The following is a 17,060-nucleotide window of genomic DNA, read 5'->3' as shown; positions in this document are numbered from 1 at the left end:
TCTGAACGTCTGTAATGCGTTATCCGCGTTGTAACAATTAATATTTTGACATAGGAGGGATTTCCTCTGAACGAGGCAGTCCAGACCTGTTTACTGCTGTACGGCAAGTTATTTTAACCATTTCATTGAAACTCCACTCCCTACTTTATAATCTGTGCCTTTCTGCACAGAGGTGGCAGCCTCATGCTGAGGGTCTGTTTTTGCTGACAGGTTCTGGTGCACCATATAATGAGGGTGGAGTAATAATCCCAAAAAGTAAGCAGCTTCAATGATTTCTAACCAATTAGAGTGGTCATAAATCCAGCCAGAATACCAGCAACTTTTTTAATGGCTACAAAAGGAAAAATGTTTGTCTATGTGGATCATTTTGTCGCTCTGTATTCGGTCAAAGTTACGTATCCAATTTCTGTTTTTAAATTTTAAAAACATGACAGCAATCATGGCAAAGATGAGTGTGTGTTAAGTTTTTTAATATTTAATTTTGTGGTTGAAAGTTATAAAATCTGATACATGCAAAAGTTTATTTGCTACTGATTGTCTTTAGGAACAGGTAACAGTGTAAAAACACAGGCTCCGAATATTGGCCCCAAACTGTCACAGTCAAAACCGTAAAAAACAAACAAACAAACAAACAAAAAAAAGTTCATTTTAAACACAAAGACATGCAGGAAGCTGCAACTGAAGGATATAAGTTATCATGCAAGGAAACGTTCATACATAAAACATACAGGTCTCTTTTTGGTTGAGAAGTAAAACTGACCCGAATATGTTGCAGCAATGTGCTGTCGCTGCAATTATAACAAACACACAGGACAGTCAAACTTTTAAAAACATGCCGTTAATCTTTAGAAACCAACACAGATAAAAGACAACATTTCTGAAGGAATCATAAACACAGCAGAGTGATAAAATAATAAAAGTCAGGTTTTTCACAGGTGAGATTTCTTTAATCTCTCTTCCTTTTCTTAAAATTTTTTATTTGTGGTCGTCTCAAGATGGAAGGCCGTCCTCCTCGTCGGAGCTCAACACGGATGATGTCAGAGCCGTGCGATGAGTCTGCTGCGACTTTCGCCTTAGAGAAGAAAAGCAGTGGAAACATCAATCAGCACTCGGCAGACATGTTTAAAAGCTTTGCGATGCGGCCGAGACTTACTTCAGGTCGTTCTCCAGCGCTGCAACTTTGGCCTGGAGAGCCTCCTGGAGCTCCTGCTGCTCCTCCAGGTCTCTGAGGACTTTACGGCGGACTCCCTCCAAGCGCTCCACCTCTCCCTCGCTCTCGTCCAGCTGACGCTTCAGGGCCTTAACACGGAGGGTCAGCTGGGAGGGGACAGAGGAAGAGGAAGGGGGTTAGAGGGGAACAGAGGAGGTTAAAGGTGAAGACGTGGGCGGTTGGGAAGACATGAATGACAGGTAGGCTACAGATGATGTGGCAGAAATATGGAAGAACACCACAGGTCAAGGGTCATTCTAGTGACTGAGGGAGGTTGGGGTTGGGTAAGGAGGAGAGCACATACAATTAGTCTTTAAAAAGTAAAGAAACTATGGTTTATTATACTTCGTTTAAACTCTATTAATAAGAGTCTATGCTTCTTGGAGTCTTAGGAATATTTTGGGACTTTGGATCCTTCATCCCTACCATTCTGGGATCTGACCCTCCAAAAAATCCCTACACCTAACAAGAACAATGAAAGTTGCCCATTTAAATAAATAAAAAAAATATCTGCAGCAGATGAATAATATTTGACATTCGTGTTTTGAACAATAAATTGTCGATTAATGGTTTACTAGGTTAAAATGTGTTCCATTCGGTTAACGTCTGATCTCGTTTAGACCTTTTGTCAATGTTGTAGTTTGGCCGCCATCCAACAGAGGGCGCTGCTGGCCATCCTTAACCGGATAGTCAGTTGATACACGAGTAAAGATGGCGGAGGGAACGAAGAACGGGAAAGAAAAACGGCCCAGAGTCCAGATAAAGGATGCAAAATTACTTTTATTTGATTCTGTTTTGAAATATAAATACTCAACAAAAATAATTACAAAAGAATAATAAGAAGAAGGCTGATTTGCTACGAAGGCGACGTTGTGATGACTAAAAAGCGGAGGGCACAGCGCAGAAAAATTAGAGATGATGCCAAAAGCAAGGACAAATGTGACAGATAAATTTTATTTAATCACTTTTAAAACAGGGTGTTAGATATACATCCATTCAAGGTAACACAGGAAAGCAACGCAATATTGAAATGAAATAGTTAGACTTAATGTAATTTGCATTGAAACCAGAGTATTTACCTGATCCCTCTGCTCGATATGCTGGCTTCTCTCCTGGTCCAATGTGGCGTTCAGCTCCTTCAGTTTCCTCTCCGCTCGTCTCTGGGACGCCTGGATGCTCGTCTTCTCCCTATAAGTAGGGAATTGATTGGCAAATTGGAAATGGACCAAAAATATGACTGTCTAAGGGATTTGTTTAGTAATTTATTGGTGCATTACATTGACAGCAGGTGTGGGACTCCATGAGGAGCCCAGGAGCTAAAAGAAACCCAAAACTATTTAAGAGATTTGAACTAATTACAAAAAGTATATTGGGTTTTCTGATTCTTTACTAAAGAGCAAACTTTTTTGATTAGAATATTTCTTTGGACAGCTGTTTGTAGTTTCTCTGTTAGTAGCATTACTGAAAATGACTTAATTTTTTTAGCATAACTTAAAAATAAATATTTCTCTGCTTCAATATTTCAAATCATAAAACAAATGTTGAGATAACCTGAGTGAATACAAACGACCATTTTCATATTGGAGGACATACTGTTATCAAAAACAACTGAAAATGTCATTTTCAGCTGCATTTCTGAATCCATGCAGCAGAAAATCAGAGAGAGAAAGAAAAACCCTTAACTTTTTAAAATCCATGTTTTTGGTGCATTGGCGAAGACTTGGTAATCAAAGATTTTAAAAACAATGATGTAGGAGCCTAGAAATTACAACAGTGGAGATATTTTCATTTGTCTTCAAAGACAAGATTTTAAACTTCTTTAATCTTTAAACTAAGCTCAAGAAGCTATGACTGACAGGAAATGCTGAAAAAAAAATCCTCTAATGTTTTTACTGTAAACTTTATCGCCCTCTACTGGATTATCCTTACAGACCATTAAATATTTATCCAATTCAGACATGCATGCATATAAAATGATGATTACAACCTAAACTCAGAAATGAAGAATGAATTTAGATGTTAAAATCCCCTTTTTATTATTTCCTGCACTCTTCATACATTTAACCAGTTAACTGCTTATTTATCCAGTCACTTCTTAATTTTCACTTTTGTCTTTAATAGTTGTCTATTCTAATAGTTTCCCTTAATTGTATGTTGCATTTTTTTCTACCAACTCACTCTACTTATAAGTGTCGTCAAAGTTTCAGCAAATCCATTCTGATTGTTTCAGCACAAAATCAACAATTTCCAAGAGTTGATATAAAGTTGTGCAGACTGAATGAAGTCAGCTGACTTTTGAAGATGAGAAGTATTATTTTGTCATGTACCGTTCTTCACTGCGGAGTCTCTCCTCCAGCTCCTGGATCTTGTTCTCCAGCAGCGTGATTCCAGCTGTGGGTCGGCTCTGACCCTCCATGTCAGCCAGGCGGGACTTGAGCTCCTTTACCTGTGAGAAAGGGAAGAAGAAGAAGAAGAAGATTAATAAGCAGACCTCCTTGAAGAAGCTGCTGAGGGGACCTGGGCATACCTGTCTTTCCAGGGCGCTCTTGTCCATCTCCAGGTCATGTCGCTCTGAGCGCTCCTGCATCAGCTCCGAGCGAAGCTGGTCCACCTGAGTGGAGGGAAACGGAGACAACCAGTGGCTGGTGTTAGTGGACGGTTCAGGCCTTTACGCCTCCTGGCTATTTGTGTATTCAAATGTCGTGCTGCACCTGATCTCTGCTCCTGGTTATGCGATCGTTCAGCAGCTCCACTCCACTCTTCTCCTCATCCAGCTCGATCTCCAGCGTCTTGATTTTATCCTGTGAACAACTTCACACTTCAGGGACAGACTATGCTTCATCCCACACCAGAGGTGGAGACTGGAGACACATGACTTGGACTGGAGTCATTAATATTAAGACTTTACACCCAACTTTCACTTTTACACCAATGACTTGGGACTTCAATTGGACTTGAATCTATGTTTACTTGAAAAGACTTGATATTTTACCCAAACTCTAAAGCTTAAAACAAATATTATTTTTAAAGTGGGCCTCTATTAATTAATTTCACTCATTCCCTATTAACAGACAGAGACCGTCCCTCTGTTTTTCCGCACTCCATATCTATGTGTGGATAAGCTGCAGCACAACAAATCAAGTTAACGAGATTTAAAAAACAAAACAAAACAAAGAAAAACACTCAGAGCAGATGAGCTCCCGTGAGTAATTTCTTCTGGGTACATGAGTTATGACGTATCCACCTAAAAACCGAGTACAACATGCAAAACCTGCAAGAAGAGGATCTCAGATGGAGATGCAACAGCTTCCAACTTTGTTACACATTTTAAGTTGCACAAAGAACGGTAAGCGGTACTTTTCTTTTGCTAAGAGATAGCAGACATTAGCTGACTTCGTGTTAGCAAGTGTACTTCAGGCTACGTTGATGCTACTGCTTATTTACATTTAACAAATAATTGCAACATTGTTAAAAAAAAAAGAAAAAAGTCAAAAGGACTTGAAATTCCAAGTTTCAGACTCAGGACTTGAGGACAAAGACTTGAGACTTGCAAAACCCTGACTTGGTCCCACCTCTGTCTCACACACCCTATTATTTTAGAGGTGAACACCATTTGTCCCACAATCCTGATTTACTCCCATCTAACTTTAGACTCCACCTGTCACGACCTTTGACCGCAGCGGTCTCACCTCCAGGCCCCGGATCTCCCGGCCTCGGTCTGAGTGGGAGCTCTTCTCAGATTCCAGCTCATTCTCCAAGTGTTTCAGCCGGTTGTTCAGGAGATCTCTCTCCAGCTGAGCGCTGTCTCTCTCCTCGCTGCAGGTCAACAGCTCCTTCTTAAGACGAGAAACCTGGAAAAGCAAAACAAAGTCTTGTCATTTGTGAAATCTTGCAGGATTCTTATATTCTATGATCTAAGAAAAACTGTCTTTCTTTTATTTGGATTCCTATTAGTTGCAGTTCCCTGGGGTCCACACATTCAACATAATTATAGGCAAATCACAAAAATTCAAAATAAAAATAACTACAAAATAGAAGTGAAAGACATCCTGCAAAAGGACATTCACTTCAGTATATAAAGAATATATGCACAGTGTGGTTTTTTTTTTATTTATTTCTGCTGAAACATGTTCCTGACCTCTTCCTGCTGGGCCTTCAGGTTATTCTGAGCCCTTTGAAGCTCAGCCAGCCGGTCTTTGCTGTTTCGCTGCGCCTCCAGCAGGTCTTTCCTCGATCGCTCCCTGAATTCATCCAGCTGCGTCTGCAGGGTGGCCACCGACTGACGAGAATCTCCCATCATCAACTCCATCTGAGAGCAGGAGGAGAAATTAAGGCACTGATGGCTAAAAACACTTAGAGGTGACTTATTGTGCTTCTTTGAACAGGTTTGGATAGGTGTTACATTTTTTTTCGCACAAAATCGTTCTTGGATAATAAGATTTTAGTCTCATCAGTTCTGCGAATTTAGATCTCCTTTCAGAATGAGATGTTTTGGGGCCTCTTGCCACTTCAAAATCCAAATAATGCCTCCCTACTCAACATTTACTCTCACACATGAAAATGGCTGCAAACAGATGTGCAATTATACAACTGTACATCTTTGAAAAGCAGAAGTGGAACCTCCTGCACAACCAGCAAGAATTCTGCAAGTGGTTTCTGGATGGTAAATCAACAACAAAAGACTTGTCTTTTCCAGCAGCCATTGTACAGCGCATACAGAGGTAAAACTAGCCGAGAAACATGCTGGAGCTCCACTTGGGACCTCATGGTAATGGCACAGTGGCCGTCGATTGTGACTTAACAATGGGGAGGTTTTTGAAATGGTTCATTTTCCAGACACCAAAACAAACTTTAACTTATTGCCAAAAAATAGCTGGGTGTTTATTTATTTATTTTTTTTTAAGCGCTTGGATTGTTTTTAGAAGAAGTAGAAACCCAAATGGAAGATTAAAATTTCGCAAAATGTGAACTTTTCAGTTCCCTTTAACCAACACACGCTGACCTCCTTGTTAATCTTCTCAAGAGATCGGTCCAGCAGCCGTTTCTGCTCCTCCAGGTCGCTTTTGCCCCGTCGTAGCGCCTCCCTCTCCAGGTCTCGTTCCTCCAGCCGCCGGGTGAGGTCGTCCCGCTCTTTGCTCAGCCGGGTGGCGCCTCTCTTGGCCTCCTCCAGCTGAGACTTCAGGGAGTGGTTCTCGTCTTCCAGGGCTTCCAGCTCCTCCTCAGCATCCGAGCTGCGCGGCACGCTGGACTGAAGCCTTGATTGCTAGACAAGAAAACAAAACACTTGAGGCAGATGGATTTACAGATGGCGTTTTAGGAAATAAAAACATGTATTTATTACACTTTAAAAAAATATGCACACTCTAAAGTTACAGCTAAATCAATAGCTGCGTTTGTAATCATGGCAATTAAAAAAAAAAATCATATTTTTCAATAAAAAGTTTTTGCGCTAGGATGATGAAGGTATAATAGTTTAAAACTGAGTGGAAACACTTTTTTTTGCATAACACGAGTCATGCGATCAACAACTGGATGTTACTACTGGTGGAAAAGACGAAGGAGACAACGGGTAGTAAAGAGGATAATGGCGCGGCATGTTTTTCCTTTTTAATGGAAACACTGCAATTGCAAAAATTATTTTTTTTTACATTAGTGGAATATCAACAAAGTTTTCTGCACATTTGTAATGTGTAGCTACTTACGACTGCAAGTGATACTTTACAAAGTTAGTCACACCCTTTTTCGTTGTTTACTTGTTCTCGCAAAAACACTAATTTAATGTATTTCGTTGTGTTTTTTTTTTGTGGTAGACCAACAAAAAGTGCAAAGTGGAAGGAAACTGATTCAGATGACACCAAAATTTAACTTTCCATTCAATCTGCTAAATGCAGTAGCATGTAGCAGATCCAAATTAACTGCATCAATCTGAACTCACTATTTTTACCAAGAAACATGGCAGAGGGAGCATCATGCTGTGGTAATGCACAATCCAGAAAGAAAACCTATAACACACTGAAAAAGACTCGAGACTGGAATGAAGGTTCACCTTCCAGGCGGAAAAATCTAAACATCCAGCCAGAGATTCGATTAAATGGTTTAGATGAACTCATGTGTGGGTATTGGAATGGACCAGTCAAAGTCCAGACCCAAATCAAATTTAGAATATGTGGCAATTCTTGAAAATGTCGGTTTCAAAATGGCCTCCATTCAGTCTATTTTGCAAAGAGGAATGAGTAAAAAAAAACAACCTTTGGTCTCTTGATGTACTGAGTTGTGGCAGCCATGAATCATTTTCCTTCCACTTTACAAATACAAGCTACTTTGTGTTGGTCCATTGCGTAAAATCACAATGAAATAAACCAAACGTTTTGGTTGTAATATTGAAAAATACCAAGGGGACTGAACGGTTCAGCAAGGCAAGCAAGCAAGCAAGGCTCCGTATATTCCAACTTATTCTCAAACAACAGGATTAAGGCATGCTGAACAAATGCAACGTGATGCTTTTGTAGTAAACACGGACAATAACACGCATCTTATGCAAATTCCTCGCAGAAGGATTATTTTCTCAGCTCAGTTTTCTCCGGATAGGATCTACTTCATTTTTCTGGGATGAAAATAGAGCCCATGTAGGAGGACGTCCTTTTGTTTCCTGTAGTGTTTGTGTTTACATAATTCTGCATGCATGTCTTATTGTTTCGTGGTTGTGAAGTACCATGCGGGCCAGCCTGTCTTTGAGGCGAATGTTTTCCTGCTGCAGCTCCTCGTTGGTGCCGCCGTCCACCACAGTCTTCCCTGCTGATGCAATAGATGACTGCAGGAAAGAGTGAGAAACAAGGGTAAAGAAAATAAGTCAAATGGCTTCTTATGCATGTTTTCTGTAATTTTTGGCACTTCTTTCTTTTCTGTTTTGCACAGTAGATGAGAAAAATAATCTCTTTTTTTTTCCATCCTCAAAATGGTGTCATCAAGCTCATTTGTTCAGATGATGTTTCACCTCCTTCGCCGTCTCGAGGGCCTTTTCCAGCTCGGCCTTGTCTTTCAGAAATTGCTCCTTCAGCTTGCTAATCTCCGACAGAAGCTCGGCCTCCTTCTCTCCGCTTGCCTTCTTCAGGGCTTCGAGTGCCCCGGCTTTCTCCTCCGCCTCGCCCCTTTGTCTCTCCAGATCGGCGCGGGTACGCTTTAGATCGTCATGGCAACGCCGGAGCTCCTTAGGATAAGTAATCAGAGACAGATAATGCGTTTGAGTCAAGAGGAAGATGCCAAGGCGCATAGCAATGAGTTTTATGTGAGAGATTTGAACAATTATTGTTGAGCTGATGGGAGATTTGAAAAAGTTTACTTTAAAAACAACAAAAGTTCACCCACACAATCATCATTTAGCTCCATGATTGCGGTCTGAATTACCTCTTTTAAAGCGTTTGCATCGTCAGACACAGGCTTTTTGTTCTGAAGATCCTTCAGGGAGGCCTCAACTTTTTCCTTCTCCAAACGAGACTTTTTTAGTCTGCGGACAAAAAAGCAACGCGTTATTTTTTTACAACTTGCATCCCATGATGCTGTTTAAACAAACAGAATTAACTTCTATTAATCAGCCAAAACATTAAACCACTGAAATCTGAACCAAACCTGGCAGCAGGAAACGATAAGATTCAACTTCAGATATGAATTTAGAATTTTTTAATGTCTCATGATGATGTGGCTGAAAAACTTTTCACAATTTAAGCTTTTCATATCAGTTGCTATGAATAGTTATTGATTAGTTTTTTGTTTTAAATATCTTAAATACTACAAAACTAAACTAAATCTGTTTTATACACAGTTTTCACTTCATTATGTTTGTTAAAAATATTTTTAAGCAGTTATGAGGCACAGTGATAAAACCTCAAACTGCTGCTGTCGGTTACTCAACGGGTTGTTGCCAGGCAACCACAGTTGGTGGGGAACTTGAAACTGTTGTTGCTAGGTAACCAAAGAGTGAGCGAGTCAGTTGATTCCACCAACCTTGCTAAGCTAGCCATGAAAGGTTGAGGGGCTAAAGTCTTTCCTCTGCCTACATCTCCCAGAATGCCATGCGGTTCTGGACCATTTCAGTGAATATTTGATATATTTATTGTAATTGATTTATTGTCTATCTCTAGTCCCATTCTGGTGTCCACCTCCCACTCAAACATTGTGGTGGGTCGTCACTGTTCAGAAAAAAACCTAACATTTTACCGGATGTATTTTTAAAGGACAATCTGCTGTAAACATATTTGTTTCCACCAATAAAAGAAACACAGAGAACAAACCAACACGAATGTCACATGTGGGACTCACCAGAAGCTAAAGAGAAACAGATGAATGTTCAATATATTAATGTTGTGGCTGATTGAAATAAAATCAAACCTTAAACCAACGTCAAAGGAACCACATCCAATGTTTATCCTCACATTATTTTATCATAAACTAAGATGCATCACACATTTACTTTAAATCAATGAAATATTAGAAAGAATGGATTCAAATAAAATATGATTGATCATGTGTAAAAATAATTTATAAAAGTTGTGATTGAAAGCAGAATTCTTTCTAAAACACAATGATTGGGTTTTTCTACTGTTAGTAACGGTTCACTGATCTAATAATCAATACGGACTCAGCGCTCTTCACACATACCATCAACCCTAGTAAAGATGCTTAAAAAGCCCCAAAATAAAAATTTCCCACAGTAAAAGTTTTAGGTAAAGTCCAAACTTTATCTAAAATTAAGTGGAAGGAAGAAATATTATTATATTATTAACTTTGACTAAAACATGTTTTTAAATTTGTCATTTACTTTCTTAAAGTGGATCAGTGTCAACAAAAAGTGAAATATGGGGTGTTAATATGCAGAAAGACAAGCGAGCATTTCAGGAACGACATGAACTGATTGTAATGAACTGAAGCAGTTCCTTTGGGTCAGATTGAACTTTTCAGCATCAGTAGCTCCAGGTGCATTTGGTTTGAAATGAGAGGAAAAGCACCTAAAATCCACTCTTGAGTACGGCAGAGTATCTGTGATGGTATGGGCCAGTTTCTCCCCAAAAGGCAACTTTTTTTTGAGTGGAAGGTAAATTCAGACTATTTGACGTACCGGAGCAGCTCAGACAGAAATGAGAAATGGGTCATGACTGAATCTTTCAGGGAAATAATGACCCACAAATCAACACACAAGTAGGTCAGCAGACACAAAAACAACCTTCCTCCACGGCCACGTCAGTTTCTAGATCTAATTCCAATAGAAAACACTCGGGTGATGAAAAGACAACTTTCGTTCTGGTTTTTATGCAAAAGAGTTACTGATTCATGCAGAACCAGTATTTATTGGTGTTTTCCTCTTACTGGACGTGAGAGCTTGTATTTTTATTTATTTTTTTTCCCCAGTGAGGGATAATAACACCACTTTAAGGCTTTTTACACATTTTACCCAGGTGTACCAAGTGTGGAGGGTGATTATAATCCGATGGGATTTTCAGGGGGTAAATCACAGGTTCTGATTAAAAACTAGCTAAATCTACTCAAACCAAAACAGCAGGACAGATTTTCTCTCTCACGTTCGGCTACAGGGCTGTTCTCGGTTCCTGCCAAATTAAAAATTAAATCAGAAAGCTCAAACATAGCAAAAAAAACAACAAATTATAATAATGATAATTATGATTTTAAAAGGCTTGGACGACTTAAAAAACTTGTTTTTTCTGATGTTTGAATCTGAATTTAAAATCTGGTGGTTGTTTTAAAGATTTTGTAGAAATATTCCAAGACCATAAGTGATGATTTCCGTCGGAACATTTTTACAAAACGTCCAAAAACAAAGTAAGAATCGGTCTCTTGTGCTCAGACGTTAAATATCCGTTTCCTGCCGTCATTGATCAGGATCTTATTTTGCTTCAGAGACACTGACTCCTCTCTGGTGCTGTGCAGTTTCTGCGTGGCGGCCTCCAGCTCCGTCCTCCACTGCTCCCCCTGCTCCCTGCTGCTCTCCAGCTCCTCCTCCAGCGTCAACAGGGAGGCGTTCACCTTCTCGCGCTCCTCCTCGATCTGCTCCTGCGACTGATCGCATAAAAACAAACATGTGCAGAAAAATCATGTCAGACTAATTGGAGGCAGTTTTTATTGGGATGCGTCGAGTTGAAGCTTTATTAGTACGCTCTACAAGAGGAATAGCAAATAATAAATTAAATAAAATGTGTTGTGCTGTCATCGTAAACAGGAATCCGACTACTTTTATCCTGCTACTGCCAAGTAAATCAGCTCATCAAAAAAAAAAAAAAAAACCTCTTGCAGTCAGGCTGCAGTTTTTTCATCCTGCACTCTCGTTGCTTTTTTTTTAACATGTTACTTTTTTCAAGGATCTCAATTTTAATCTATTCCTGCACATTTTCTTCAAGTTCCCTCCGCACCCCAAACTGCAGTTCTCCAAAAATACCTCACCGACGGAAACAGACACAGTTTTAAAAGAGAAAGTTTTCCATCTCAATCAGAACTTGCAAAGTTTTCTTCCCCCTCTCTGTCTCTCTCTCTCTCGCTCTGACCTCAAGAGACCCACATATCCGCGGTTTGAATGCTGAGAGCGAACTGATGCATTAAACAGAATGACAGGGAAAAAGCCTGGATGCAGATGCAGCATCAAAGCCAGAGCTAATGCTCCCTTAATAAGTCATTAAACGCCTGACAGGTGAAACCTGACGGTTGTCCCTCACCGCTGCACCTGTGCACAAAGACGATCTGACGCCGCTTTACACCGACGCGCGCGTTGCTGTGATGATAACAGATCAGAAATCTGTTAATTATTAATTGCGATTGTGGCGCCGAAGCTTTTCAGACACAATTTACTATTTTTAAGCCCAAAATAGGAGCAGAAATCTTCCCACCACGCGCTAATGAATGCTAGATGCTTTTTATGGCTTTGCGTTTCGCTCACAGCCTAAAAAAAAAAAAAAAAAAAAGAGAGATCAGACACTTACCCAGAAATGCTAAAAAAGTTATAGTGAAGAACACAATCAATAAAACTGTGAATAAATACAGTTAGAATGTAATTTAGGATGATGGTGTCATCTTAATACTTATGCTCCTCTACTTGTACTAAATTAAAATCCAACATCGTCTTTCTAAAATCTAATTTTATTTGTAAAGCACATTTCAGCAACAAGGCAGTTCAAAGTGCTTTAGATTATAAAAACACAGAGCAAACAGCCAACAATTTAAGTATTACATCTTGTTACACATAAGAATATTGATGAATGTTTCAACTCTAAACAGGTGAATGCTGCTTCTCCGTATTTGGTTCTGGTTCTACACACCAGGCTGTCACAGATTTTTGAAGGCTTTGCCATGCAGAGACGTCATGTACACAGATTAGGGGTTTCAGGTCAAATCCTCCAGTGTTACTCTTCCCTGCTCCAATAAACCTGGATCAAATGAATGGTTAGAGACCACGCCGAAGATTCAGCCTTTGGATTCAGGTGTGTCCAAAAGTCACAGAGCTGTGGCACTCTAGGAGTGGGGTTACAGAACCCTGCATTATGATGTTACCACTCGTCTGATTGGTTTTGTTGCAAAGTCCCTACACTGGCTCCACGTAGCTTTAAAATACTGTTGTTAGTTTATAAATCACTGAACGGCTTAGCACCACAATACATTAAATATCAGCCTTCCAGAACCTCTCAGGTCTTCTGGTTCTGGTTCTGGTCTGCTCTGCGAAACAAAGAACCAGAGCCAAACATGGAGAAGCAGCATTCAGCTCCTATGCACCGCAAATCTGGAACAAGCTTCCAGAAAACTGCAAAACAGCCGAAACACTGAGTGCCTTTAGGTCTAGAATAAACGGCCACCTATTTAGAGTTTCCTTTGAAACATAATGAAAAATTTAACGTTTGCACTTGACTAAACGCTTCAATTGTTTACGTTTTATTTTTGTGTTTTCATGATGCAAAGCATTTTGAGCTGCCTTGCTGCTGAAATGACTAATTGATTAACGCACTTCATTGAATACCTGCAGCACAGCATCTTTTGGGATTTTCAACATCTTGTAATTTGTCCGACAGTCACCTGCGTGAACTCCTCCATGGTTTTCCGGAGGTTCTTCATGTCCTGGCTGAACTGCTCCCTCAGCGCCTCCATCTCTTTGTCGTGGCACTCCACCTCCTCCTTCAGCGCCCCCTTCAGCGCAGTCAGCTCTCGCTCCCGCTGGTGGAGCACCTCCTCCTGCCGCTGGTATAACACGGTGGCTTCGGCCAACTGGGCCTGCAGGTCCGTCACGTCCTGCAGAGAGAGCGGCTGCAGGTCAGCCTGTCGGAGGGAAGCGCTGCTTTGCGTTAGCCGGTGTTGCTGTGGAGCGTGCGTACCGACTGGAATGAGTCCGACTGGGGCAGATTCTCCGAAACCCGCCTCAGCTCTTCCTGAAGATGAGCCAACTGATCTTCCTGAAGGCGCAGACGGGACTCTGCCACCTCTCTGGCCATTTGCTCTGCAGCAAGTCTAAACACAAATGGCCTTTTAGTTTGACCCACTTTGTGAGAGAAAATAATCTAAAAGCAACACAGCAGCAAATATTAACCATTTTCCGGTGATTTGACGTGTTCTTATGCAGTTTTATGAGCTTTATTGGGATTTCAGACAGAATAACAAAAGCAGAATGACAGATTATCGACTTTCTACGGTGTTTTGTAAAGAATTTGTAATTCATCAATCTGTTCAAATTTTGTCACGTTACAACCCCAAACTTCAAAAGTATTTTTTCTGAAGCGTTCATGAAACAAACCAAGACTAAATTTAATAGCCCATAACTGTAAAGTGAACGGTACGATCTGTTTTTGTTTTTTTGTTTTTTTTAACGGAGCCCCCTAGGGATACGGGGACAAAATGATTTGCATTTCCTCACAATGACCAAATGCACCCTGGTCTTTTTTGGATACAGTCACAAACGTATTTTAAATTTTAAATACATACACATTCAGAGAGCCTCTGTGAAAACGTGTTTATATATTTTTAACTCCTTGGTGCAAAAAAGCTGATTGAAAATCGATTTATTCAATGCATGTTTATGCCGGTTTGTGTAAGGCTGAGATGGAAATGCACATGAAATCGGCCCTTTAAAAAAACACAATAAAAACCGTCACATGACTTTATTACCCCGTGAAAATAACTCAGAAATTGTCCAGATATATGTATTTTTTTCCCCCCCTTTCTTTCCTACTTGCGGAAAGTTTCTGTTTACATCTTAGAAGAAATGAAAGAGATGGAAAGCCCATGTTTCATCTGTTTTTCTTTTGCATTTTGCACATAGGTTTGTGGTGTATTTCTGTCCTAAAAAAAGATATTAAACTCCAGATATCTCACAAATGAGACATTAACATACATGGATATAAAGTTTACAAAAACCTTATGTTATAGCAGAAAGTATGCCGGCTACCGCAAGAAAGACTTTCAGTATCAAATTACGTCGCATGAACTGATCAGTACGTTACTGCGAGAGAACGCAAAAGAAAAAATAAGAAAATCCTCCGTAGTATTTACAGAAGTTTTTTGGGGGACACAGAAACACACACAGGTTGACTCTGTTTACTAATAACGTCACTTAGGGAAGGTTCTTGATTTTATTTAGGGTTTGAAGTGAAGCGGGCCAAATATATGTAAAAACAACAACAAACAAACCAACATAAGACAGAAATTCAGTCGGTAGAGAAGTTGACAACTTCATGAATGAAAGACAATTTGTTGACAGTAATCTTCTGCCACATGTTCATGTGAAAGGCACTTAACCTCAAATCACCAATTAATATGCATGTCAAAGTATGACTACCTGAGCGTTTTTTCACTGTAGCTCCAATGTGAAACATTTTGAGTGGTTGTTGAGACGAGTTCTTATATTCTGTCTTTGTTTGCTCTGCTGCTGTTGCAAAGAAATTTCCCCGTTATGGGTCAATAAAGGATATTTCTATTCTATTCTCTAAAACTTGCTGTATGAATTCAGTCCATTTACTACTTCACTTTAACTTCATGAGGTAAATTGAAGTGGTAACTATGCACTACTGTGTGTTGGTCCAGCAGAGTAAATCCCAATAAAAGACATTAAAATTTAGAACCATAACATGAGATTTAACAAATGTGGAAAATCCTAGGCTGTGTTTAAATGATCAAATTTTAAACTCTTCAAATTCTGCTGGAAAGTGTTATAAATGAATTTTATTTTTTTTACTTATTTATATACTGAACTGTGGATAAAATTACACAGGCAGAAAAGAGAATAAAATGGTTTTCTTATTGCCTGAAATGCTTGATAAATATGCAGCAATAGTACACCAGACCGTGCCATGATGCCGCCATCACCGTGCTTTTACTGCTTGTGCAAACCATCAGCCACTGTTTATAGCAGTCATTTTTTTTCTTATTTGTTGTGATTACAATAGCTAAGATTAGTCTTGTTAATGTGATATTAGTAAAGTAAATGAGATTTCTGGCAGCGTTTTGGTTTCTTCTTGAACGTTTGAAACCATTTCTCTCCTCCTTTCGGAGGACTTTCAACACAACTGTTTAAACTTAAGAGTTTATTTTGGACCACGGAGGAGGACTTTTTGAAAACGGTGGCCTTACTCATCCTGCGCCTGCTCCAGTTCCTTCTTGTAACGTTCGAGTTGCTTCTGAAGATCCTCGAGTTTCTCCTTTCTGATGCTTCCGTCGGATCCTCCCTTCTGCACAAAATATTCACAGAAAACCAGAGTGAGACGGAGGAGAAGGAGCTCAAGGACAGAGAGGCGGAGAGAACGTGTCCCAACACACGGCTACTGCCGACCTCGCAAAATATGCTATACATTCTGCATTATTTTTAACTTTTAAAAATAATAATAAAAAAAATGAAGCCTTGCTTGGATTCTTTGCCCTACTTTTTGACAGCCAAAAAAAAAAAAAGTCTTTGGGCGAGAAAGCCTTGCCAGGGTTCTGAGAACCTTAAATAAAAAAGAAAAATGTTCGACTGCGCTGACAGCAGAGCGAGAGAAGAAGCGTGTTCGCCGCCCACCTCACATGCTGCTCAGAGACGCAGCCATAAGCTCAGCCTGCCCGTAAAACCTTCGTCTTTATCCTCCTACACAGTCATTACAACAAAGCGCACACAGAGGAAGACAAGAAAAATGAAGCCAGGCTCGCAGATGTTTCCCTTCTTCTGCTTATTTAGCTTTTTTTTGGGTTTATCAGTGGCGGATTACAAAGATTCACTTTCTTCTCATCCCCTAAAGGACAGTTTGGAGATGATCCCGCTCTGGGATGCTTCAGTTTCTCGCTGAGAAGAGAGATAATTAACAGAAGATAACATAAGAGGGACGCTCGTTTGAGCAGTTTGTGTAGATTGCATCAGCTGGATTCTCATGTGAATCACACAAATAATAGAAATAAAGACTCCTGCTGGGCTAAACAGAGCCTTATATTAAAGGATGATTCTACATCTCTTAAGCAGTTAATTAAAAACTAAAAGCAGAAAACATTTCCCTCACACTGAAAACATTTGGTTTGTTCTTCATAGTGTGAGCTTCATTTGAAGCTCACACTATGCATCTTGTTTTAGCAGGGGAAATATTTTTGCTTACTTTGACTTATTATTCAGTATTTTTAAGCTTGTTGTTTAATCTTTTTGCACAAAAGTTCAAATCATACAGTTTACATCTGCAGCGCCTTTGAATTTAAAATGTTTATGTCTAGAATTGATCAAATTAAATTATATTCACAATTATAACATGAAATGTCTTTAAAATATGTTACTACAGAGTAAAAACAGGAATGTACAGTTTTCTACAGTGAGAAATATTTTTTGTTCTCATTTTAGGTATATATATATATA

The 17,060-nt window shown here is 39.7% G+C and overlaps 1 protein-coding gene across 1 annotated transcript in view; it reads right to left on the bottom strand.

The window, feature by feature from the left end:
• Nucleotides 1–313: 313 nt before the first annotated feature.
• Nucleotides 314–17,060, bottom strand: part of cgnb (cingulin b) — a 30,045-nt gene continuing 13,298 nt past the window's right edge. The window contains exons 5-20 of the mRNA XM_007543965.2: nt 15,821–15,918; nt 13,573–13,705; nt 13,277–13,489; nt 11,130–11,278; nt 8,615–8,714; nt 8,205–8,417; nt 7,923–8,021; nt 6,213–6,473; nt 5,349–5,519; nt 4,900–5,061; nt 3,922–4,011; nt 3,738–3,821; nt 3,538–3,656; nt 2,290–2,398; nt 1,154–1,317; nt 314–1,072 (exon numbers count right to left, since the gene is read on the bottom strand). Of these exons, the coding sequence (XP_007544027.1) occupies nt 991–1,072; nt 1,154–1,317; nt 2,290–2,398; nt 3,538–3,656; nt 3,738–3,821; nt 3,922–4,011; nt 4,900–5,061; nt 5,349–5,519; nt 6,213–6,473; nt 7,923–8,021; nt 8,205–8,417; nt 8,615–8,714; nt 11,130–11,278; nt 13,277–13,489; nt 13,573–13,705; nt 15,821–15,918 (2,247 nt within the window). The 3' untranslated portion in view covers nt 314–990. The remainder of the gene's footprint in view (nt 1,073–1,153; nt 1,318–2,289; nt 2,399–3,537; nt 3,657–3,737; nt 3,822–3,921; nt 4,012–4,899; nt 5,062–5,348; nt 5,520–6,212; nt 6,474–7,922; nt 8,022–8,204; nt 8,418–8,614; nt 8,715–11,129; nt 11,279–13,276; nt 13,490–13,572; nt 13,706–15,820; nt 15,919–17,060) is intronic.

This window comes from Poecilia formosa, unplaced genomic scaffold (assembly GCF_000485575.1).
Source record: "Poecilia formosa unplaced genomic scaffold, Poecilia_formosa-5.1.2 Scaffold955, whole genome shotgun sequence".
Taxonomy (NCBI): domain Eukaryota; kingdom Metazoa; phylum Chordata; class Actinopteri; order Cyprinodontiformes; family Poeciliidae; genus Poecilia; species Poecilia formosa.
This window is presented reverse-complemented; position numbering and strand designations above follow the sequence as displayed.